The 23,792-nt window shown below is 40.7% G+C and overlaps 1 protein-coding gene across 1 annotated transcript; it reads left to right on the top strand.

Annotated features, from left to right (window-relative positions):
- Positions 1-11,388: 11,388 nt before the first annotated feature.
- CEP57L1 (centrosomal protein 57 like 1) lies at positions 11,389-22,211 on the top strand (the record flags this gene model as incomplete). Its single annotated transcript, XM_082480958.1, has 10 exons — positions 11,389-11,530; positions 13,255-13,434; positions 14,017-14,138; positions 14,525-14,641; positions 14,932-15,009; positions 16,734-16,832; positions 17,550-17,627; positions 17,745-17,974; positions 19,617-19,761; positions 21,928-22,211. 10 exons carry the CDS (start codon positions 11,389-11,391, stop codon positions 22,150-22,152), a joined length of 1,416 nt encoding a protein of 471 aa, XP_082337084.1. The 3' UTR covers positions 22,153-22,211.
- Positions 22,212-23,792: the final 1,581 nt, after the last annotated feature.

Here is a 23,792-nt window from a genome sequence, read left to right as displayed (position 1 = left end):
TCCGATACTGGGTCAAGCTTCTGTATGTACTGCAAGACATTGTGGAAATCAAGGTCAAAGGTTACCAGCGGAATTAATCAGAGCCTGAAGTTAGGAGAATGTGTTTGTCTGATTTGCGTGTTCACTGACTGAAGTTAATATGCTTGTTTTTGATCCCTAAAGAATGGATAAGAGAAAGGCAGAATTATGAAGGAAACAATCTGGCAACTCATCCAGAACTACGGCATTTGACTTTTTAAAATGATTAAGTTGAAGAAAAACAAATTTGTGGCTGTTTTAAACCTCAGTATTTCCTTCCTTGATGACTTATCAACTTCCCTCTTTTTGTAACTAGATAAGGACTTTAATAGCCATATGCAAATGATATCCAACGGCAGAATTATTTTTTTAAAATACAATGTATAGGAGTTGTATTCATGTCCTTTCTAAGATATAAGTTCTAAATTACACTGTATTTACTTTTGAAAGTGTTTCCCAGTTTCTGTATGTCACGGAAGAGCACTTTACTGCAGAATACACTTAGTCGATTAATGGAGAACTAGTAATAACACAGTAAAACTGGTGCAACTTAGAAGGAACTTCTTTTTAAATTAGATTCCTTTAACTGCCTTTATTTACACCTGTTTTTGTTGAGGCTTATTTCATTGCAACTAGTAAATACCTGGGAGAGTATCACTTCTAAAAGTTCACCCTCCCCTTTTAGGTCTGGGTTTTGGCATGTTGGCACAATAAAGGGGCACTCCACAGTATTTAACACGTTTTTCTTCACAGCAGCCCTCTGAGGAAGCAAAGCTCTGTGACTCATGTTTTGCAGAGAGACACCAGAAAGCCAGAGGCTACTCCTCTACTGTCTTTGAACCCAAGTCCAAGCTTGGTGTCAAGCTCAGACTCATGTATCATCCCAACAGACTGGCCTTAATGACGGAGCAAGCTACAGCGTAAAATGTGGGAGAAAAATGTGGCCCTGTTTTACTTCTGAGCATGTGTTTGTACATCTGCTATGGGTTCTGGCCTACTGTGGGTTGCCTGTGAACGTTTGCACCTAACTCTGCCACCCTGCCTCCTTAGAGATTAGAAATACAGCAGGGATGGATAGTTACCCACCAGCTTCTTAGGAGACCAAATCTTTCTGGCAGAAAGACAATGGAATAGTTTTACACTGAAGCATGGGTTGCTTTGAGAAGAGCTAGGCTATGACATACCAGAACTACAGCCACTTAAAGTCCTGCTGTACTTTGCCCAGTCTCTGACTATACTCCATTTAACTGTATAAATGTGGCCTGAAAGACTAAGGGCTAGACCCTGGAAAAGAGCACGAGTAAACTAAACAGTCAGATCTGAAAAACTCCACTGAGCAGCCACTTGAACTCTGTTAGCTTGTTTCTGGATAGAAATATCCAGAATTGCCCCAAGCTGGGCATCCTGGCACCTCTCTCCCCTTTGTGCCCACTTGTGATCTAGGAAGTAGGTAGAGCAGCTCCAGGAGGTCCCGCTAAGAAGAATCTTTCCAAGCCCAACAAGTCAGGTTCTCCTGTTACAGCCATGGCTGGCTTCAGTGCCCGGCTACATTTGGTAGAGTGCTCATCTTCAGTGCAGTAACCCAGTGACTGGCTTTTAGCTCAAAGGGATTTATGTCAACATCTTGTAACTCCCAGGAGAGTGTCCCAGGTGCTCAGAAGGGCTGCAAAGTGGAAGGGAAGCATTCCTCACCTCACCTGTTAAAGTTGGAGAGGACGGCAAACGTCATACTGCCGTGAACTAGAAGGAAGGAGGCACAGGGAGGCACACTGTAGGCACGTAGTTCTGGTTTCTGGTATTCCCAAGCCAGTGCTGTTTTTTATCTGGGGACTGCTTACTACAAAAATATATAAATAAAACCCAGGACTCTTCCAATGATTAAACTCGACAAGAGAGATACATCCTTGTTTTACTGTCTTTTGCCTCAGCTGCCTTCCTCTTGTCCTAGACTCTTACACATCTGTCTGAACAGGGTCATAACTTCAAACGAAAAGGTGGTGACTCCCCGTTTCCTTCCTGCTCTTCCTCCTGCCAGTCTAGCATGGTGGTCAGGGATGCGGCATGAATGCTCCCCGGGAACTCCCACTTCCCGACCAACGCTCTAAATGCTGGGTAACAGCATGGAGAAGATGGACCACTGTTTCCTCCAGCTACACTTTAAAAGAAAATGAACATTGCTTATTGGGAATTTTTTATCTCCTGACAGCCCAATAGGCCTTTTAAACACCTTTGGCAGGCTGGCTGTTAACACAGACCTTGGTGTTTTCCAGTAATAACACAAAGAAAAATGCTGTGGCCAGCAGCCACATGAAATGAAGTCACAGACCAGAGAAGCGACAGGGACTCTTTATTCATTGTTTTGAAGAACAGATTTTGGCACTCACCGCCAGAAGAGAACTCCAAATTCTAAGTCCCAAGAGAACAAAGGTGCCAAGCACCAGACTGGGATTTCACACACGTCTATGTTCCTAGATTTCCCCACGCACGGTTTTTGTTAGCTCCTCACTGAGCATGCTGCTTGTTTTGGCTGTATACCTGCACTACTTTTACATGCAGGGAATGTAAGCCTATCATTACCAAACTCCGGATTCAGCCCTGAGGCTGGAAGGCTCATGTATCCTGGAACATCAGTCCCTTATCAGTCCCATCGCTCTGTGATTTAAGGTCACACAGAATAGCAAGAATTTAAGTCAAGTCCCTAGAGATCCACTAAATTACCTTGCAGTCAGAAACTGTGCATGTAGTTAATAGCGGAGAAATGTCTCTTAAACAATTTATAATCAACTGAAGTTAGTTTTATATATGCAACTTTGTGCAGGATTTCATAGCATCTTACTCAGATTCTTCCCTCATCTCTGAAGTCATGCAGGTTTAAATATACAGATTGTATGAAACAACTATTCTGTTGCATGGCTTTGAATGTTGTAAGTTTTGCCAGACAACTCAGGCCAGAAGTAGTGATAGACCATTTTTGCATTTTTGAATAGTCATTATACTGTATTATCTACAAACAATTTGGCTTTAATACTTAGGATATTGTGTCTGTTCAGGATGCGCAATATAGATGTGTTGGAGTTGCTATGAATATTCTGAGTCATGTAAACAGTTCATATTATTTAAAATTATTCTGCAACAAAGTAGGTCTCCAATATAAGACTGAGGAGTTGTCCTGACTGAGATCTGCTTGCAGTTTTTCTGCATCTTTAAAGACAATTGTTCCTGTCAAAAGATGGCTTTGAGAATCATTTCTTGCCAGGAGTGAAACTTACTTTTCCTTGTTAGATTTTTGGGTTTTTTTTTCATTCTTTTTCTTAGGTTGCCTGATGTACAAATGCAGAATGGAGTTCTTGTTCCCTGCCAGGTGCCTAGTTATCAGCAGCACAGAAATAGGTGAAAAAAAAATGTAGGGGCGGTAGTAGGTAAAAGGAGACAAATCTTATGAACAATTACCCTCTTTGTGTTTCTCTGCTCGTCCATGTCATGGTCTTCTAGTTATCTGTCTAAAAATCTACCTCCTACTCCATCTCCATGCTAGGTTAAAGGATGTTGGATGAGGAGACTGACACTTTCCATGAGAGCATATTGGTAAAAACAGAAGTTTACTTTGAAAACTTGTAAGGCAACGGTGGGAACTCAATCTGTTTCATCTGCCTAGAGGGCAAGTAGCAACGTTCAGAATCATCTTTCAGTGATCCCATTAAATATTTGAGACATAAAAGGTGAAAATTATCATGCAGTAGAAGTGTTTACTGTGAATGAGTCAGTACCTGCAATAACTATCCCCTACCTCGTTATATTTCTTCACTATGATTGTCATGTCAACCCACTCTTGCATATGCTCCAGCCTACCCTAATATGTCTTTTCCTTTTTGCATGTGCCCTTCTAATCTCTAATTATTCTGCCTGTGCACAGATACAGTCTTCGATACAGGAGATGGTTGCCCTTGAAAAGCTTCTCTCTCCACAGAAGCAAAGTCTTCCTCTTTTTAATCGAGGGTCAATAGCCAGAGCCAGTAATTTCCTCCCGCCTTCCCATCTATCAGGATGCACACACTCTCCTTTGCTCTCTAGAAAGCTGTGAGAGCTGTTTCCAATCTAATGAGCAAAAGCAGGTTTTTGAGGGGAAAGAGAAGTGACCAAGCTAAGCAAACTACATATGGAAGACAGTGTGACGGCATCATCAGCAGAAAATAACAGCGAGGAGAAAAAGTAGCTTTTTACAATTCTTCATGTAGAGTACTGAGGAGAGCACCTTGAATTTCCACATCAGTCAGTGTACTAAGAGCAAACAGCATCTGTTGGAACTGGATCCTAAGTGTGAAGGGAAGAAATTTGATAGTTATTCTTGTGTGGGAAAAAATGTCTCCTTTTACTTTGTAAAAAACCCTAACTTTTTATGCTAGAAGAGGGAGATGGAGAAAAAGAAGACCGAAGGGAGAAGAGCAAGGAACAAAGCTATAGGATGATGTAAATACAAGGAAAAGCGAGGCGATGAGGGAGAAAAAGCAACTGTAATGTGGAGATGGATGAAAGGAGAAGATAACAGGGACTGAACTACGAGGGAAGTGAGGAAGCGTGTTAGTGACCATTTATATAATTTAGTTTTATGTTTGATGCTTATTACAAAAGAGTTATATTTGACTACTTTGGACTGATTAAAAGACTTAGAAATGTAATTATTTGGTCACACTACATTCTGGGCCAGATGCTTTCATGCTAACATAGCAATTGTTGCTAGATATGAATTTGCAGTCTTGCTCCTCTGAATTATAAGTTCAGTTATCGTCTGCTCATACAGGTTAAAGCAGTTTGCACCAACTTGATTTCCCCACAAAGTATCGAATATGATTTTATCAAGCACTTATGAATGAACACCCAATTTAATGAGGAATTGGGTCTGCTGTGCTTATTGAAGAAAAGAGCAAAATTCTAATAATATTATGACCCAAGTTTGCTTGATACACTGTCAGGTTAGAACCCATTCCTAAAAAAATTGTTTTTAAAAAATCTTTTTTTTCCCACCTGCTTATTTCTTTGTCTTGTTCCCAAAGTACTTCTGTAACTCATTCCATTTTCTTTCTTCCTCTTTTACTTCTCTATCTTTTATCTCTAGCAAACAGGAACTATAGAAATATCAGTATGAATGCTTAGAAGGTCTGACACAATGAAATAAAAGGCTTAGGAAGTGTTTTTTTTCGTTAAAATACCAGGTTTTATCATACCTCACGGTACATACAGCGTCATGAGAAAACACAGAATGTAATTTCTTTTCCTTTTCTTCCAAGACTGAAAAAAAATGATTGGATATAAGTTCTGCATGAGACTTGAAATTCAGGAATGAATAGGTTTTGCTACTAAAGAAGAAACCGGGCACTTAACCTTTATATATCCAGTTCTGAGACTGTCAGTTTGTATCTTGCAGTTTGTACAACAAGGTAACTCTTACATATTTGCCTGTGTCAGTTTTTCAAAAGACTCCCAAGTTCCTTAATTGCTCTAACAAATTTTAGTCATTTGTTCTAAATTCATTTAAAGTGGGACTCGACGGAACTTAAAAACATGTTGAAATGCTTTATTGATTCAGTGAGGTTTCACTTCCTATTAGTTTTGCAGCTGTCACCACTTCATTTCTAACCCACTTAGATTAAAGAAGACATGTGAGTACCAGTTGCTTAGATATGTCCTGAGCAAGGTCATATATTTCAGGCTGATTAAAGCGGTTGTGTCAGGATGCTAGAGACTGGGTGTTCCCAAAACAACAATGCAGTTTGCCTACGACATTATTTATTTCTTTTTGTCAGTGGAAGAGCTGTTTTTTGCCTGTCGGGAATAAGGCTGAAAGAGTGTTGCAGCACAGCTAGTACAGCTGACCAAGCTTTTCCCTGGTTCTCAAAGGAAAGTGAAAGGGGAAAAAAATAGACCAGTTTGGATTGTGTCACGAAAATGGCCTCTCACATAACCTTTCGCCAGCAAGGCTTGGCTCAAATAGACCAGGCGGCAGCCAGCATTCTGGGAGTTTCTTGGTATAGCCTGTGTTGGGGCAATTCTTTAAAACTTCTCTTATGTCAGATAAACAGTGAATCATTCCTTGATTCATCTGAGGCTTTGTTTTCAGTTGTGGAAAAAAACCACCATAAATTGTGCATGCCCAGTAGGTCAGGTCAGAAGATAGGTATCTTTGTATTTCTTTCTGAAAAATGCTTTGATCTGTTTTGTTTTTTTTTTTTTTTTCTTTTTCCTCTTTGAAGGTGTTCTGACAGCACCTCTTTCTTTGGTTCTAAAAGGTTGCCCTCAGAGCAATTTGAATGAACCCAGATCTCTGTGAGCTAACAAGCATTGGAGGATTTAGTGGAAGCATCCCTTATATTATCACATTATTCCTTTAGTGTGTATCTTTTGGGAAACTGCTAAGCCAGCATTATTCCCTGAATCTGCTATAGTTCACATGTGGAAAAAACTTTTCCATATGCTGCTTTACAGTATGGGACACGATTGTATGTGTGGCAAAATATTTTTGGACTTTTAGCTTCAGAAGACATTTTTTAATGATGTGGCTAGCAATGGAGGGGAGGAGTGAAAAGGAGGAGAGGAGAAGGAGGAGGAGGAAGTTATAACTGGTCTTTCTGTAACATTTAGGATTTCAGTGGTGTTCAATAGCTTTCCACAGTTGGCATGCTTACTTGTGCTAGATAGCAGTAACTAAAATGTCAATTGATTTTTACAGCAACCCGCTCCAGTACTCTGGCACTCAATGCAGGCCACATTCAGCAAAAATAAAGATAAACAGCGTAAAGGTAAATCACATGATGAAACGGGAAATTCCCTGTTTGTCTCAAGGTACCAAACTCCAGTTTGCTTGCTGTCCTCTGAGGTGTCAAAGCCACATATACAGGTACGGACCTGATGACGGGATTGCGCTCCAACAGCCTTTGTGCAGGCTCGCTCCCGGCCCGCGTGTGACGGTGAGCCACCAAGGCAGGCTGGGTCAGTTCTGGTTAAAAAACCCAAAGGGCCAGGGGAGGTGTGTCTGGATGCAACCCACACAACACAAGTGCTTCTCCCCCACCCTTCCCCGCCGCGGCACAGGCAGCTGGGGTGGCAGGAGGCATTTCTACCTCCCTCCCTTCCCCTCACCTCCCCTCCGCCTGTAACCAGGGTGTTTTCTCAGCCTCCGTTTAATACGCATATTTCTCCTTTGGCTGTTCCCCAAACTCCAGCGAGTGCACTAATTTCCTCAATGAAAGGCTTGTCTAAACAACGGTGTTTTGGCTGCTTTAACGAGTGTTGTTCAAGTGCTAAATCCCCCTAAGCCTCATGGAGTTACATTAGTACAAACATCACCATTTGGGAAGCAATATCTGCTTTAAAGCGCCTCTCTAGGGCTGTGTACCGACATCTACGGTAGCATGGAATGAAAGCAGAGTAGGTTAAGCTTGCAATGGGTGTGGGCTGTGTAACCCTTTTTAAAAAGTAAACTTGTCTGTGAGGGTTTTATAGAAACTTAAATACTTGCCGGGGAAAAAGTGGGTGGTAGGACAGTTGACGTCCAAACATACATCAAGCTACTTAATTATTTCCTGATAGGTTTCTTGTCCTAGTGGGCTGAAAGTGGTCAGGATGTTTGGTGATATCTTGCTGGTCTAGAGTGACTTGGTCCTTTTCCTGGCCCATGTCCTTGCTTGTGGTCTGCAGCATTCTAGATATGACTCCTGCGCAGCAGGGTTGTTATAAACTGTCTTTACCTGCTAAGATATTAAAGGACTCTTCTACACCAGAGCACCTTGAGTAATTACGCTGACAGGGCCTCCAAGCATGAATAGCAACCATTCCCTCAGCCTGCTCCACACAGCCTCTGCGTCTGAGAAAGCTGTGGCAAAGCAAGGCGTCCGTAACTATGTCCACAGCAGGCGTTCTGCAAACACAGGTGTCTCAGTCGCGTGGCATTATATTCCTTCACACCCCTTGCAGAGCCTGTGCTCTTAGGAGTAGCCTGGGGAGCTCCCTGCTCCAGCTGCAGGGTGCGTATCACACTCTGCTCTCCGAGAGGCTGCATTAGACTACAGCATTTTGTGCAGTTTTCACTGCTGGCAAAATTGTGGGTTTTCATGCTGAAGCCCACACTGGATTAGCTGGATCACCATCACTGGGCTGGTGGGCTGGACTCTTCTCTTTCACTTTCCCCTGGCTTCACTTGCAGAACTAAAGGGTTTTTACTTCCCTTTCTCCCGAATAGATGTCCCCCGTGTCCTTTGTAACCTTTGTATTACTGAGCTTGGCCACAAACTCTCAAATTTTCTGGTGCTTTGTTCCCTCCCTCTCTTATTCATTATTTGCTTCGGTTCACCGCCCTCCTTACAACTGTCCACAGACCCATCTCCTTGGAAACGGCAGAACTTGTTTATGTGACAGTTATAAGGAAACTAATTGATGTGTAGCAGCTGCAGGCATGCGAGGGAGCCATGATCCTCCACTGGAGGACGTTGGAAAAGCGAGTCTCCGCTTATGCTGACTGCTAAAAAGTTAGATGGAATGAGCAAAACCCACCTCCTTCCTCTGGAGTTTCCAAAGTTGCCTTCCCCTGCTCACAGCAGCAGTAGGAAGATTGTTGTGTGCGTATGTGGGTATTTTTATGGACCTTTTTTGCTAGTCTTTTTCATTAGCAACGTGTTGGGGTTGAGAAGCAATGGGATAATTGGTAAGTCTTGCTTATTTATTATTTTGTGGAGTACCATGCTGGTGCACCATGCCATGCCAGGCCCATGTCCTCTCCTGTCTCAGTCCTGACCCTTCCTGTGGCCACGGGACTTGCCCATCCATATCTTGAGATTTCTGTTGCTCCTTGCTTCGTGCCTTTCACTGCTACTGCCCCTCGTGCTGTTGGAAATGGCTGATAAGCCCAGGGTGGCTGGTTGGTATGGACAGGATGGCAGCGGGACCCTGCAACGAACTCCAGAAAAGACCTGTGGTGCAATAGTAGCCTGGGCAGCTCCCCTCTTGTGGGTCTGGGGCAGCTGTGCCGGGGGGGGAGGGTGGGGGGCATGCTGGTGTTAAGGAGAACAGCCCTGAACTGTGGGCTCTGCCCTGGGGGTGTTAGCGCACAAGAGCAGCAGTGCCCCAAAATCAAAGCCCCAAATCAAGCAAGCCGTGGTGGAGAGATGCTCGTGTCCACGTCTCCATGATGACAACTTGGAGGAAAAAGGAATTATTTCTGCATACCTTTGGTTTAGTGCATATCTTGAAGAGGCGGTGTGGATGGATGTTGATTTTTCTATTTTATACAGCTTCTGAAACAGTGCTGGAAGAGCTGTTCCTGGAAACTTTTTCTTTCATTGAAAACTTTCTTCCCTGTCCACCTGGTATGAATGGCTTTTCCTGGGTGTGCTTCATCAGCAGGTTCCAGTCTTGGTTTGGTTTTCTGCCTCCTGTTACTAGATACCTCCTTTGGATGACTTTCCTGGGAACTGGCATCTGTAAATAGCCCTGCCTAAGCGGGAAGCTGGTTCCAGTTGCGTGCCCTGTATTTTAAACTCAAGTGATACCATAACTGTTATATCATTGAGCCTTCAAATAAGCTGTTTTTCTATCAACTGAAGCTGTATATACCCTTAATTTCTGGCACTGTATGAAGTGAAATGCTTGGTACTACTTTGCTAGGTAGCTGCGGAGTGATTTAAAACTTACTTTTAACTTCTTTCTCTTGGTATGCTGTTTACACTTGCTACAAGTAGCAAACCTGCTAGCAGCTTTCAGAAGTGAGTAACTCTCAATTCTTGAAGTGTAAGTTGATAGGACCCTTATTAAAATGGACAAAAGTGTGTATTTTTGAGGGGAGCATTGTCTCTGCTCTTCCTGCTTATATAGGACAAATAGATGACTAGAAGAGCAAAGAATACAATGAAAAAGCTTAACAACATGATTTTTACAGTACCAGTAAGTCCAAAGTTATTAAAGACCTCTTTAATCATAGCATAGAACCATAGAATTGTTAGAGTTGGAAGGGACCTTAAAGATCATCTAATTCCAATGCCCCTGCTGTGGGCAGGGACACCTTCCCCCAGACCAGGTTTCTCAAAGCCCCATCCAGCCTGGCCTTGAACACTTCCAGGGATGGGGCACCTACAACTTCCCTGGGCAACCTGTTCCAGTGCCTCACCACCCTCACAGTAACAAATTTCTAACATTATCTACCCTCTTTCAGTTTAAAAACATTACGCCTTGTCCTATCACTCCATTCCCTGATGAAGGGTCCCTCCCCATCTTTCCTGTAGGCCCCCTTTAGGTACTGGAAGGCTGCTATGAGGTCTCCCCGGAGCCTTCTCTTCTCCAGGCTGAACAACCCCAACTCTCTCAGCCTGTCCTCATAGGAGAGGTGCTCCAGCCCTCTGATCGCCTTCATGGCCCTCCTCTGGGCCCACTCCAACAGGTCCGTGTCTGTCTTATGTTAACGTTAGTTCTTCAATGTTAGTTCTGTTTCCACCTTTTTCCTTCAGGTGGCCTGTAGCCCTCCTTCAGGTGACCTATGGCCTAAACTTGGTTGTCATAGCGTTCCCAATGTAAACAACCAAACGAGGCTTGACTGACTCATCATAGAGTGCATATGGGCTGATCTCTCAAGGGTCTTCTCTCCTAGAGTCTGTATTAGACTAAAGCATTTTTTGCAAGTTTCACCTCCCATGTCTTGGGTATCAAGGAAAATCACTATTTGACAGTGTGTAAACTATCTTCAAATATGCTGTGTATTTTATCAGAGATAAAATAAAGAATGTGAAAGGGTGGGGCAGAATGGGAGTGGAGAAACAGGACTTAATACATATGCTTAATAACGGGGAGAATGCTGGGAATGTTGCATGTTAAGTATCCTTTATGTTATCTTGACACTAAATGTGGAGAACCATGTCTGTATTATGTAATAAAGCCATATGTAAAAAGATAGGTGTTAGAGCACTAGGGAGGCTGCAAATGAATACAGGCTGTAAAACTTGGAATGCTTGCTCTGCAGGGAGCACTGAGAGGCAGACACCGAGGTCTGTAAAATAGATAACATAAAATGTTGTTAATCCTTGGCTTTTAAAAGGATGAAAATCAGGATAAGTTATTAGAAATCACCAAGAAAAATCAGAAAATTTTGGATAGTGGAGGAGAGTTAAGTTTAGTGTTATGAAAGGCGTTGTTTTGGAATTGCATTAAAATGCAGGATTCATTTGTGTGTGTGTGTGTGTGTGTGTGTGTAGTTTTTTTTAATTATTATTTTGGTGCACATGATCTGGTTTGATATAAAACAGAGCCAGGGACAGCCCAGTGACATCTTTTGAAAAGTTATGTAGTCTGTTAAAGAGCTACTGGCATTAAATAGCTCTCTTTTTACAGGCTATGGATTCTGAATCAAAGAACAGTTTCATAGGAAGCTTTCTTCAGCCACCAGATAAGATGCTTCCTGCAGCCTTTGCTTATATAGAATCAAAGAAGTTGGCAGCTGTTGGTGGTGACAGGCCTTCTGTCCCCAATAACCAAGGTAAAGCCGAAATATGTCCTTAAAGTGGTCTTTTTAGTTGTTCCATGTGAAATATCTTGAGCAAGCTCTCCGTGCTGTTTTACTCAGTTCAATGACTTGCTGCGATTAGCAGACTGACATTGAGACAGGATGTATATGTGTCCTGAGGGAGTAGTCTCCCTGAAGTCATACGTCTGGAATGGAAACTGCTGCAAGTCTTCTAACATCCTTATAAACTTTGGCTTTGAAAATTGTTTAACTTAAAATTGTCAGACTTCCTCTAAAAGCAAAGGAGAATGCTTCAAACTCATCAGAAGCAGTTCATGACTTTAAATACAGCAAAAAAAGATCATTACTATGGTACATTGGCTTGAAATTGGCTTTATGTAGTGGTATTTGACTACCTCAAGCTTAAAATCACTTCTAAGGTTTTTTGTGTGGTATTATTCCCTGGGAGAACTTTCGAATAATGCAGACTGTCAAGAAAGTTATGAGCATGGAAGTTGGTCTGTATGAAATATGGGTCCACTATGATTTTCCTGTGCCTTAATTGATGATTACTCGCTGGAGCTCACAGGACAAATGTTCAGTGGCTTAGCATATCTGGAGAGCTCAATTAATCACAAGGATGCCATAGTTGGTTTTACTATCATGGACAGCTTTGCAGTTTTGCACAGGCGTGGCCTATGTGTGTGACCATTGTTCTTTCATTTGAAGAGTCTGTGACCTCTGTAGTAATCTTTTGTCATACGGAGTTTGGGGTTTTGGATTAAAATGTTCAGTTTAATGTTATGCAGCTAAGTTTTTAAGTAAGGAAATGTTTGGCATGCCAATAGAAGGATGGAAGAAGTGGTCCCACTTCATGTTTCTGATCTCTGGTATCTGCTTTTGGGGTTTTGGTTATTGGTGGTTTTTGGTTTTGTTTTTAAATTTTATTCTAATGGGGCTATGATAAGCTGATGAGAGTTGTTGTGGAGCTAGCAATATTTGCTGGGTATTCCTCTACTGAGAGGAAACTATCAAGGCTTAAAAAGGCAGAAAATAAGCTTCACTTGTTACAGAACATGTCTTAAACTTCCACAGGTGTGTATACTTTTTGGAGAGCTAGTAGACTTTTCCTTGCAGCTGAAATTGCATCTTTTATTTTTGGCCTGATTTTGACACATACTGATTTGAGGCTAAAAGCAAAATCTTGCAGACTTGTTTCTATGGTTTAGAGAAACATCAAATACAAGAAAATGGACATTGAACCATTACCTTTTGAAACAATGATGTTTTTAAAATGCATCCTCTACTAAAATGTCCCTTTGTATCTGATTTCCTCCCTGTCCTGACTCTGGTTTTGGTTTTTTAATCTGTCCACGCCAAAACTTGTGACTTAACTTGGATACCTGCGTTCCCTGCTTCTGTGTAAACAGAAGTCCCAGGTTTTGTTATACTCAATTTGCCACAATTTCTTTGTTCTTGCTACCATTTGGAGTGAATATAGTTTTGCTCATAGGACATGTGCTTTATAGCTGTTATGCGATATACATGTCCATTTTCTCCCAGCTATGTTGTGTGTGCGTTAGTGTGCTGCTGGGAAATGTAATTCATTTTAGGAGTGATCCTAGGAAGAAAATTTAGATAGTATGTTGATGTTTGAAATTTTTTGTTGTTGTTGTAGTAGTAGTAGTAGTAGTAGTAGTAATAATAGTAATAATAGGAACCATTACTTAAGGTTTAACTGTTGCATTGTTTGCTAGCTGTGGTGGCAGCCCTGAAAACTCTTCAAGAAAAGATCCGCCACCTAGAGTTGGAGAAGTCACAGGCTGAAGATAATCTGTGCAGCCTCTCCATAGCAGCTGCTCAGTATAGGAAGGCCTTAGAGCATGAATCCTACAAAAGGGACACAGCACATCAAGAACTGATGCAACAGAGGAAAGGTATTTCTCTTGAGTGATAACATATAGCCACAGCAACTCCAAGACTGCATAATCCAGGGAGTGTTTGTTTTGACAAACTGCTAATTAACGCAGCCCCCTTTCTTTTTTGCTTCAGGATTGGGGAGGGGCAGGAGCTTCATAACTGTGGATCAAGTTGAGATCTTTTTTTACATATATTAAGCAAGAATTGCATAACCCATAAAGCTATTTTAAAGAATAAGCAGATTTGAGGTGGTATGTATAACTCCTACAATAAGCAAGCAGCTGCTTACATGTATAACACTGCTAACTTGAGAAAAGTGAGGAGAAGGGAAGAAACTAGATTCTGGTTAGGTATCTGCTGATAGAAATCAAAGTAACTGCAGTGCTCACACCTTTGGAATTCAAATTAGGTACTAGCTCTGGAAAAACATTTTGATTCTCATGTCTTATATATAAAATATATTTTAACCACATGACTTGCTCAGACTAACAAAACTTGTCTTGCGTGTTTTAAAGAGAGAGAATTCCTCAATGAGATGATAGACTGGCTAAATGTGTAACTCCCGTTGCTGTACCGAATGTCTTTGTTTCTCTCTGTAGATGTAAGTGTGCAGTTAAATGCAGCACAATCCCGCTGCTCCCTGCTGGAGAAACAGCTGGATTACATGAGGAAAATGGTTTCCAGTGCGGAACTGGAAAAGAAAATGGTTTTAGAACAACAGGTGAAGCCTTTTAGCATATTAACAAAGTAGTGATATGTTAAAAAGTATAGAAATGTGTAAGATTGGAACTTTTTTATGGCCATCATTCTTCTTCTCAGGGTGGTAGCAAACGGAAGCAATTTACTGTCTGACTGACTGATGACAACTGTCCAATGAATTGTATGAAAAGACTCCCTAGGTGGACCTCTTAATGAGCGAAACCATGCTAATACTTGCACATTTGGTGGACAAAAAGGCTGCTGGAAACTTAAGTCTTCTTTGTCTGCCTTGCATTTTTCATCACTTTGCAATTTAAAAAATATAAAACTTAAACTAGTTAAACACCTTTACTGTAGTGTGTTTGCTTTTTTGCTGTCAGAAACAATTTTTTGCTTACTTTTTTCCAGGCCCAGCTTCAGAAAGAGGAAAATCAGAACCAGTCAGAACTGCATGCAAAACTCGAAAAGCTTGAAATGCTTGAAAAAGTGTGTCTTAAACTTACTGCTACTCAGAGAACTGCAGAAGTAAGCATGCATGGAATGACAGTCTGAAGTCATTAATTTGATATAATTTGTATGGCATACTGTTAATAGTACTAAGTTTTGCAAAAGTTTCCTCCGTTAAAGCTAAGGTCATAAAGCATACCTGACTGAATGCCACCTTGGCTTCATTTGCATGAGGCTTTTTATCAGTCTGGGCTTTAAAAATTCCTACAGTCCTATTTTATCTCAGATTACAATTGCAAGCTACCTCAGACTTCTGATTCAGCATGGCAAACTGAAGTGTGACTAATCATTCTTGCCTTCAAATTCAGGACAAGATCAAATGCTTAGAAGAAAAGCTTTGTAAAGAAGAACATGAGCGTAAGCTAATACAGGAAAAAACTGCTCAGGTAGACTGAAAAGATTTTATTTTATCTTATTTTTTATGGCTGAAGAAAGCTATTCTCTCTGTCCAAAATACCCTCTTTTTTATTACATTTAAACTCCACATGTTTAGTACCCAGGGAGAACTCCTGGAATGCTACCTAAACCAGTTAAAGACTACATAGTAGAAAGATTGCCAGGTGTGTTGCATATCTCAATTAGGGAAGATTCCACTTGCGTTTGTATCAATGATGTAGTTCATTAGCCTCAAAGCTGCTATAAGTGATCTGGGTAGAAAATGAATTTCTAGAGAATCTGTAACTAAATCAGGTAACTTTAACTTACAGTAACTAGAAAGTGGTCATGTAAGAAACCTTATCCTCCAAGTAAGGTTGGTTATCCTGTTTGTTTTCCCCTTTTTGTTAAGATCTGCTGAAATCTAATATACTGGACCATACTTGGAAAAGTCTTTAGTTAGTGATGCTGTTACATTGTTCATTAAGTGAGAGCTTGCATAATTCATTATTCTGTGAAGCCATAGTCAGTTTGTTGGGCCACCATCCATCTGAGAGAGGAATATTTGCCAAAGAGAGGAAAATCAAAGAAACCTTTTGTTAAAGGGGCAAAGTAGCCCCAAGAAGTAGCAGCCATTTTGAAAGAGGGCAGTTGTGGTGGCATTCCCTTGGGGCGGGGGGAGCTGAAGAATAATATTGAGAGAACCGAGCCATAAGCGAAGCTGACAGCTTAAATTAATTCATCAGTGCTGTCGGGTTTTATACCTCAGTCAAGGACGGTGGGCTTTCATCAGTCCAGGAAGCTTGAAATAACATGCAGATTGTAGCCCAGGTATCTGACCACCTCCAGAATTCAGCAGAATGGCACAGTTGAAGACTTCCAGGTTTTGGGGTTTCGTGCTTAAATTGCTTGCTGCTGCAGAGCAGGCCTACTATGGAGATTTTATCTTCTGAGAAACATAAGGAGTATGACTTCCCCAGAGCAGATAGTCTGACTTTAGCAGTAGTATAAACATTTGCTCAAGAAAGGACTTAGGTGTAGTAAACTGAGTCCTAAACTAGTATTAGTACCATCTCACTTCACTGCAGGATGGATTTAGGTCTTTTGGGTCTGGGTTGGGAAACACTGGGTGTGGGGTTGTTCACTTCCTTTTGGTGACAGAAAAGCCAGAATAATCTCACTTTTGTGATGGACCTCCAGCATTGTTTAGCTGGAACTGTTACACATGCCCAAACAAAGTCCTTGTCCTACGTTTAATTGGGAATGGCTATTATCCTGTTTATCATGGGCCTTTATAGCGACTCTGAACTACAGAGCAATCTGAGGATTGTCCAGCAGGTTTGACCTCTGTGTTACACAGACAGACTCGGTTCTCTCTGCCACCAGATTGTAGGATCCAAATGTTCATATTCTTTGGATTTTATGATCAGATCCCCAGCATACGGCAGGATTGGCTTATCTCAGTTGCTCGTCGTCATAGTGGAAAAATACAGCTGCTGCAGCTGAATGTGAAAATGAGGACTTCTAAGACAGAGCTGCAAGATCTGCCTGATACTCTGCCATCCTAGTAATCTGCTCGGTTTTCAAGTGTAGCTTATGCCTTCCAAACAGGACAGTTAATAGTGCCCTTAATTGGTTCTCATCCATGCATGAAAGAGGGCATTAATTAAACGATGTGATTTCATACTTCTAATATTATATTAAATGGTTGTTTTCTTTTTGCTTTTTCCCACAGCTTCAAATGGGATTAGAGATAAACAGAATTTTGATGTCTTCAGTAACATCTCAAAATGAACCTAAAAAGGAAAATAGGAAGAAGAAAAAAACTAAGAAGGTAACATGAAAATTTTTATTAGTATACCGTTGCTGATAGCATCTGACTTGCACAGAGATTGGAATTTGTGAAAAACAGTGATGTAAGAGGCACTTGATTTGTCTGCTACACTTTACTCCATTTCCAAAGTGACGAACAGTGCTGAATACCTCTTTTTTTTTCCCCTTTGGTAATTAAAATAGTGCTAGGGCTGGTAGCACCTCACTGGAAAACTTGCCCTTACCAGCATGACAATAACCTCTGTTACAGTGTTACTGCAGTCCCCCATGCCCTGTCTTAGCTGCCTTCAGTTTATCTGGCAAAATTAGTTTCCAAAGCAATTTTAACTAGGCATCTCAAGATGGTGTGTTTTGAGGGGATTGCTGAAATCAAGAGAATTTGTTTTGCAACACATGTTACAGGTCAGTCAAAATTTTGCAACTGTGGTTTTGCAAACTTAAGTAAGCAATGTTCAATTTCTTTAATGTCAACCTAATCGTCAGACTATCTGCTAAATGCATCTGGAATAAAATCTGTTTGTCTCGGCTGTTGGAAAGTCCTACTCATTCCACATACAGGAGGAAATATTTTTTTTTAACCAGAGGGAAACTGAGGTGATGCATTTCACTGCTTGTTTATTTGAATTTTACGTATTTATAAAAAAAAAGTTTAAGATTGTGCTGTTGGGCCAGCAGATGGGAATTTCTTGTCTTACTTTTTCCGTCTATCTTATGGCAGAGAAATCCTACAATGAAGAAAATGCACGTTTCACAATTACTTGTAAAGGCTGGTGAACTACCTTTTGTGGCTGGGAAGGTGAGTGAAAGCAAATATTCTCGCTAAATTGCCATCTACAGTTTGACTAAGTCTCTTTACTGTAACTGTTAATCACTTCTGTAAACCATGTAAACCACTAAATAACTCTGCTTTAAGTCTGTCAGCTCCAGCCATTCTGTTAGTGCAAACGTACAAAGCATGTTGCATATTATGAAGCATCGCAATCCACGTATCTCACCACGAAGTCAAGGAGGAGCTGCATCTGGGATTTCAGGACACAATGCACTTTCAAAATCTGTATCTTCTTGTTCCACATCCCCTACTGCCACCAGAAGTCTTTCGGACCTTCTGTTGGCCATACAAGATGAGCTGGGCCAAGTGAGCTTGTGAGTACTCATCCCTGGTGTTATGAGTAGAAATGACTTCAGTGTCAGCCCTGTGAAGCTACAGGTGTGCTATAGTTGAACCTAGCCTGTTTTAAGCGTAGGACTACTTGTTGACAGAATGGCCTGAGCAGGCCTGACTGGTAGGATTTTTCTCATTCAAAAAATTCTTTCTATCCTGGTGTTTAACTGATCTTGTGAGCAAGCAACATACTCTTCAGCTGGGTTTTTCTGCTTCCACATCCGGTACTTAACCGAGCTGCTACTGAAGTAACAGCTGCAGCAAATGAAAAAATCTTTCAGACCTGTGCTTTTTAGAAATTTTAAACATATACTGATATCTATAGAGTAGACCAAGAATGTTCTCCTGGAGAACGCAGCAAAGGTGGTGTTAATGAGCAGGCCTGCAGCATGCCGTCAGTCTGGGCAGTAGGTTAGTACAGCTGCGGCAGGAATAGTCCTGTCACAACATCTAGCCTATTACTTTGTCCTCGCTCTTTCTGTGTTCTCTCTATACGTGTGTATCTGACGGGTCTTTGTGCTGAGACAGTGTGGCATTCATTCCCCTTCCTTGTTGGTAGCAGGAGAACTTGCCAGTCCTGTAAGGGGGTTGTGAAAGAGGGACAGTCTCCTGCCAGAAAATGGGCAGGGTGTGGAAGAAGCTAACACATTAGATGGGAGTGTATGTATCTTTCTAGCCACGCAAGTAAATGTGGATTACAACTCGTCATGTTCTTAGGCATCTTGCCATTAATGCAAGCTTGTAGAGTTGTGGGCCAAAGCTATGTAGCTGATCATAGTAGACATGTCAACATGATGAGCTGTGGTTTGAACAGAAGAGGATGTGTTGGTTAAACCAGTTAGGATGTTGACGCTGGTTTGAAATCCTTAATGTGGCAAAATTTAAACTGGCAACCAATCTCTTCTTCAAAAAGCTTTGGCTTACTAGTGGCAACTCAAGGACAGCTTTTTTTTGTGATAGCAACAACCAGTTGCTTCAATTAAACTGTCATGGAGCAGCAGTTACTCGGAAGTCAGAAAAGAAACTATGACCTTTGTAAAGAGATTATTTATCTAAAGAGAGGGTCTCTGGTTTTGACCAGTTCAGATATCTAGGGGTCAAGTAGACCTACACAATTTCTTTTAATTAAGCTGGTTAATTTGATTAACCGGCATACCTCACTGCAGATCTTTTTGAGTGGAATATTTTAATTTGAATTGTCTGTCAGAAAAAGTATAAATTAAATGTACTAGTCTAAACAATACTTTTCTGAATTACACTAAGCTTTCAAAGTCTGCACTGAATTGGTCAGGAAGTGAAAATACCATGCTGCATAGCTGCTGTTCACTTTCCAAATTCTCATTTTGCACACTATTATACATGTAGTTGTTATAACTGTGGCAAGGGGGAGGAATAAGATGCTCATCAGCTGCAAATTTGGAATAAGAAAATCAGACCCACTGGAAAAACTGTTTCTTTTCAAGTGTGAATATATTCCAGATTAATGCGTATTGTGTGAGGCGGTAAATAATGCTAAATTGCTGTACTCTGGGCAAAATGGCTCCTGCAATACACTGAAAGTACTGGAAGCAATCTTAATGACTACATCATCAATACTTAGTGCACCATTCTTGTCTTTAATAGCGAGCATCAGGAACTTCTGAAGCAGATGCAGGAGACTCAAAACTCCAAAGTTCGTGAAGACCTAAAACGGGAGCTGGATTGCCTTGTAAAAGAAATGGAGATTAAAGGAGAACAAATATCCAAGCTGAAAAAGCATCAGGCTGTTGTAAGAATGTCAACTCTGTAGCTAGTAACACCCTAGTTGAAGGCTGCCACAACTCTGCCCCCTGTTGTCATTAACTGGAATGTCACTGGAATGCTTAAGCCAAGATGTTTCAGTATGGGTGATTACAATTAGGCTGCTAGCTTGGTGTTCTTGTACCTCCAATTCCTTCTTTTGATCAAGAAAAAGTGCTTACAGCTGGCGGTTAGGTGTCTATGCTAGTGCGAAAACTTCCTGCCCTGTGCCAGTTCTGCAATGCAGAGCTGGGTTGCTCAGTCTGTCACTTCTGCTCACCACGTCAAGACAAACTGTTCAGATTTCATTCCTTGGTGTCCCATCCCTCTGGGGAATGAGAAAGAAGCTATAATTCCTGTACAGACTGGGTTGTCTTTTATATTACTGAAATGTTGAAGCTTTTTATTAACCAAATAGTCTGCTGACCACAGTTTCTCCAAAGTCAAAGCCAGAGAAGTCTTTCGGTTTTGTTTAACCCCTAACCTATACACATTCTGTCAGTATTTGTTCTAGAGCCACAGAAGGCTCTAGACATGTAGGCTGTAGCATGTAGAATAGCTTTTCCTGCATGCCCATATAAAATCACTCTTCTGTAGATGAACAGCTTAACCCCTTTATAGCAATTTGATTTGGAACGTATGACAAAAATGCAATCCATAGTCTTACAGTTTTCTGGTTTTCCATCTTTTGTTTCAGGATAAATAGACTTACCTAAGAACTTTGCTTATATAGGAAACAAGACAAAACTCAGTGTGAGACCTTATGAAAATGGGAGGTGATAGTTAATTTAAATCTGACCAATTTTATTAATGTTAATTCTTTGACACATTTTACTCACTCACTTTTATTGTCCACATAATTGCAAGCACAAAGGCGCTTATGTCAAAGGTTGCCAGGGTTGCATGTTAGCAATATGGACAAAGGACATTGACTGTTGAGTCCTCACTGCCTCTTTTGGCAATGTCAACTGTTTTTTGGATAAATCTTATATTCTGGAGGAGCCAGCAATTATGGTGTTTCTCCTTGCCTCAGAATCTTGGTGACTTCATCCTCCAGGAACCTGAGACAACGGACAACAATTGTGCCTTTGTTTCTTCCTTTCGTATATCTTTATGGCTCCAGTCTGCCTTCAGTTTGTGACGATGAGAAGAGGAATAGCACATACAGATTGGTGCAACCTTGTTGTCATCCTTGCCTATTGTCAGGGTTCAGATCTACTGGCAAGTCATCTGTGCTCCGGTACAGCCTTACCAGAGCACACGCCTTAGGGTCATGATGTAAATACCACACTCTTCGTGTTTGTCTGTTTGATTACTGTCCATCATGTCCTGGTTATCAATACAGGCCACTCCTGTAACCCTTGGCCTATATTGTTTTTCCTGGTGCTTTTGCACACACACATTTCTATTTGTATTTCTTACAGACCAATCTTCGTATTTCTGATGTATTTTTCTGCTTTTTGAACCTGTAACACTAAAAATGCTGTAGTCATCTCTGTGTTTCACAGTTAATGATATGTTCTAGAATGCAATTAAAGTTAATTATTTTTAGAAATGGACCTAAAGCCTAAATTGGCATATGGAATGCTTCCAGCCTAATTTTATCTTTGGGAGTGACCTTTTCATGCAAAGTGCATGTCAAGACTTATTATTTCACTTATAAAAAAACATTCTTTAGCAATCAACTCTATTTATTCTGTTTTCTAATTTTGTTATGAGGCTTCAAATTAAACTGCTTAGATACAGTAACCAATAATAAATAGTATACATTTTATAAGTTTGTTGGGGGGGGGGTTGGTTAGGGTAGTACGATCTGAAAGAGAAGATTGTTGTAAATTTAAGTTGGTAACAGATGACATTCCGTCTCTCTCAAGCAAACATTTTTACCTTAGGGAGTGATGGGGTTCAACAACCCTGAGTGTGGGTGAGGTCAGTTTTCTGTAATGCTTTCTGTGTGGGCGAGGTCAGTTTTCTGTGGTGCTTTCTGTTACAGTGAGACAACTGTGTGCAAGATTTCAACTGTTGGTTTTTGTTGTTTTTTTTTTTTAATATCCCTTAAACATCTTTAGTTCGGAGTTTAGTAGAAGTCCAATAAGATCTACAGCTGTAGGTCTTCCGAGTATGTAACATTCAAATCAGTAATCTTTCTTCCTAGGTGCAGAAATTAAAAAGAAAAACTCAGAAATTGAAGCAAGAGGCAGCTCATATCAAACTCAAGTGTGGTGACCAAAAGGAAGCAAAGGAGATTGCAGTCACTGTAAGGAAAAGTATGTCTAAATCTTGTCCTGGGCAGAAAAGCAGAAGGTCTCTTCAGCTGCTAAAAAGTGTGCAGAAACTTCAGTCAACACTGAAAAAAGATGATATCATGTGGGAACAATAGTTCTGAAGTTTACTGTATTAGAAGTTTTTGACAGCTAGTAATTTTTTAACTTCACAAAATACTTTTTAAAAGTAAAATAGATATAGCATAGATATAGATATACATTCTAAACTGCCTACTCACTAGTAGGTCAGTTTGTTCACCTCAGAATTAACTTTCATGTAGGGTAGCTCTAATTCAACTACACTGACTTGTAATAAAGTGTTTTAATGGATTAATGAAATGCTTACTTGTTAACCTGTCAAATAAAATTTTATACCATTTTTACGCTTAAAATAGTATGCAGTCTTTGGTGTCCTGTTCCCCCCGCTGCCAAGGAGATACTTAGAGCTTGCTTTTCCAGAATGACTTGGGCTGGTGCTTCCATTCAAATAAAATCAGTGGTTTTCCTTTTCTCTAATAATTGAAGATTCAGATCATTGCAACTGAGGCAGAAGAAGATGTATTGTCTCTTATTTATATACATTTTCATCATAATTAATATTATTACTCTATAAGCTTTATTGACAGTCTTAGTATAGACAGCTAGGGATTGGAAGCACAACCCTGGACTTGGTTAAGCCATGACAACATGAGGGTGTTCCTGATAAGTGCAGGGAAGGGGCCACTACCAAAAGCCTGGGTGCTCATTTTCTCATCAACAGAACCTGATTCTACCACGGTATAAAATAATTGAGCTGTTACAGAGGAGATCTTGAACTGCATACCAGTACATGTTGGGGCATTTGTGATCTCTGCTACCAGAGCTGTACAGTTTTCATGTGTACGACAGTTTTCTGTACTCATACAAATGCAAGGTACGTCTTTATGCTAATGGTGAGTATGCTCTTTTCCAAACCCCGCTATGTACATATCGTAAAAGACGTAACAGACTTTGAATTGACACTGGTTATTTAGTTGCAATAAATTATTGTCTTGAGGTTACTGACTGATAATGATTTTCCTGGGTGTTTGCATATGTCAGAAACAAATGGCTTCCTTGGGATGTATCAGTGAAGTTCTGCTGCAGATCTCTGGCATTAAGAGAATGCAGTGGTTTTCTCAAGCCCCTTTGCAGGTAAGAATAAAAATTGGAGGCATGCTCTGTTGTCAAGGGTTTTGAATAAAGGCTAGTAATGATGTATGGTTCTAATGGAAAGTTGGGTCTTTGGATCAGTAAGTTTTGCTCTGGCACCCTTCAAGACAAAGGATTGGGAAAAATTTCAGGCAATTAATTTAAATTTAGAATAGACTGTTACAATCTTTGACAGGAGTTGTGTATGTGAGCTTTCAGGGCTGAGGGGGAGAATTTATATCCCCTAACCATCTTTATTGGGACTGTGGAAGACCAGGTTGTTCAGCTGATATTCAGGGATGGGTTTCCTCCACTTTGTTAAATTGTACAGACATCCTTCTTACTCATGGATTGTCTTTGGCTTAGAAAAGCACGTTGTGTGCTTAAAAACACTTAAACACAGTTCTAAACATGCTATTTTCCTGGTATAGATAGTGTTTCTGAGGTAGGTTTATGCGTTTCTGGACACTGGAATGACTGATACCAGAGACAAAAGAAAAATAAGCGTTTCTGCTATGAACGTTTTCAGATTGTAGGTATTCTGCTGCCACGAGATAAGCCTTTGCCATTCCTAGGGGTAGTTAAA

Source organism: Vanellus vanellus (assembly GCF_965231255.1).
Source record: "Vanellus vanellus genome assembly, chromosome: 3".
In the NCBI taxonomy this organism is placed as follows: domain Eukaryota; kingdom Metazoa; phylum Chordata; class Aves; order Charadriiformes; family Charadriidae; genus Vanellus; species Vanellus vanellus.
Note: the sequence above shows the minus strand (reverse complement) of the source record. Positions and strands in the feature narration are given on the sequence as shown.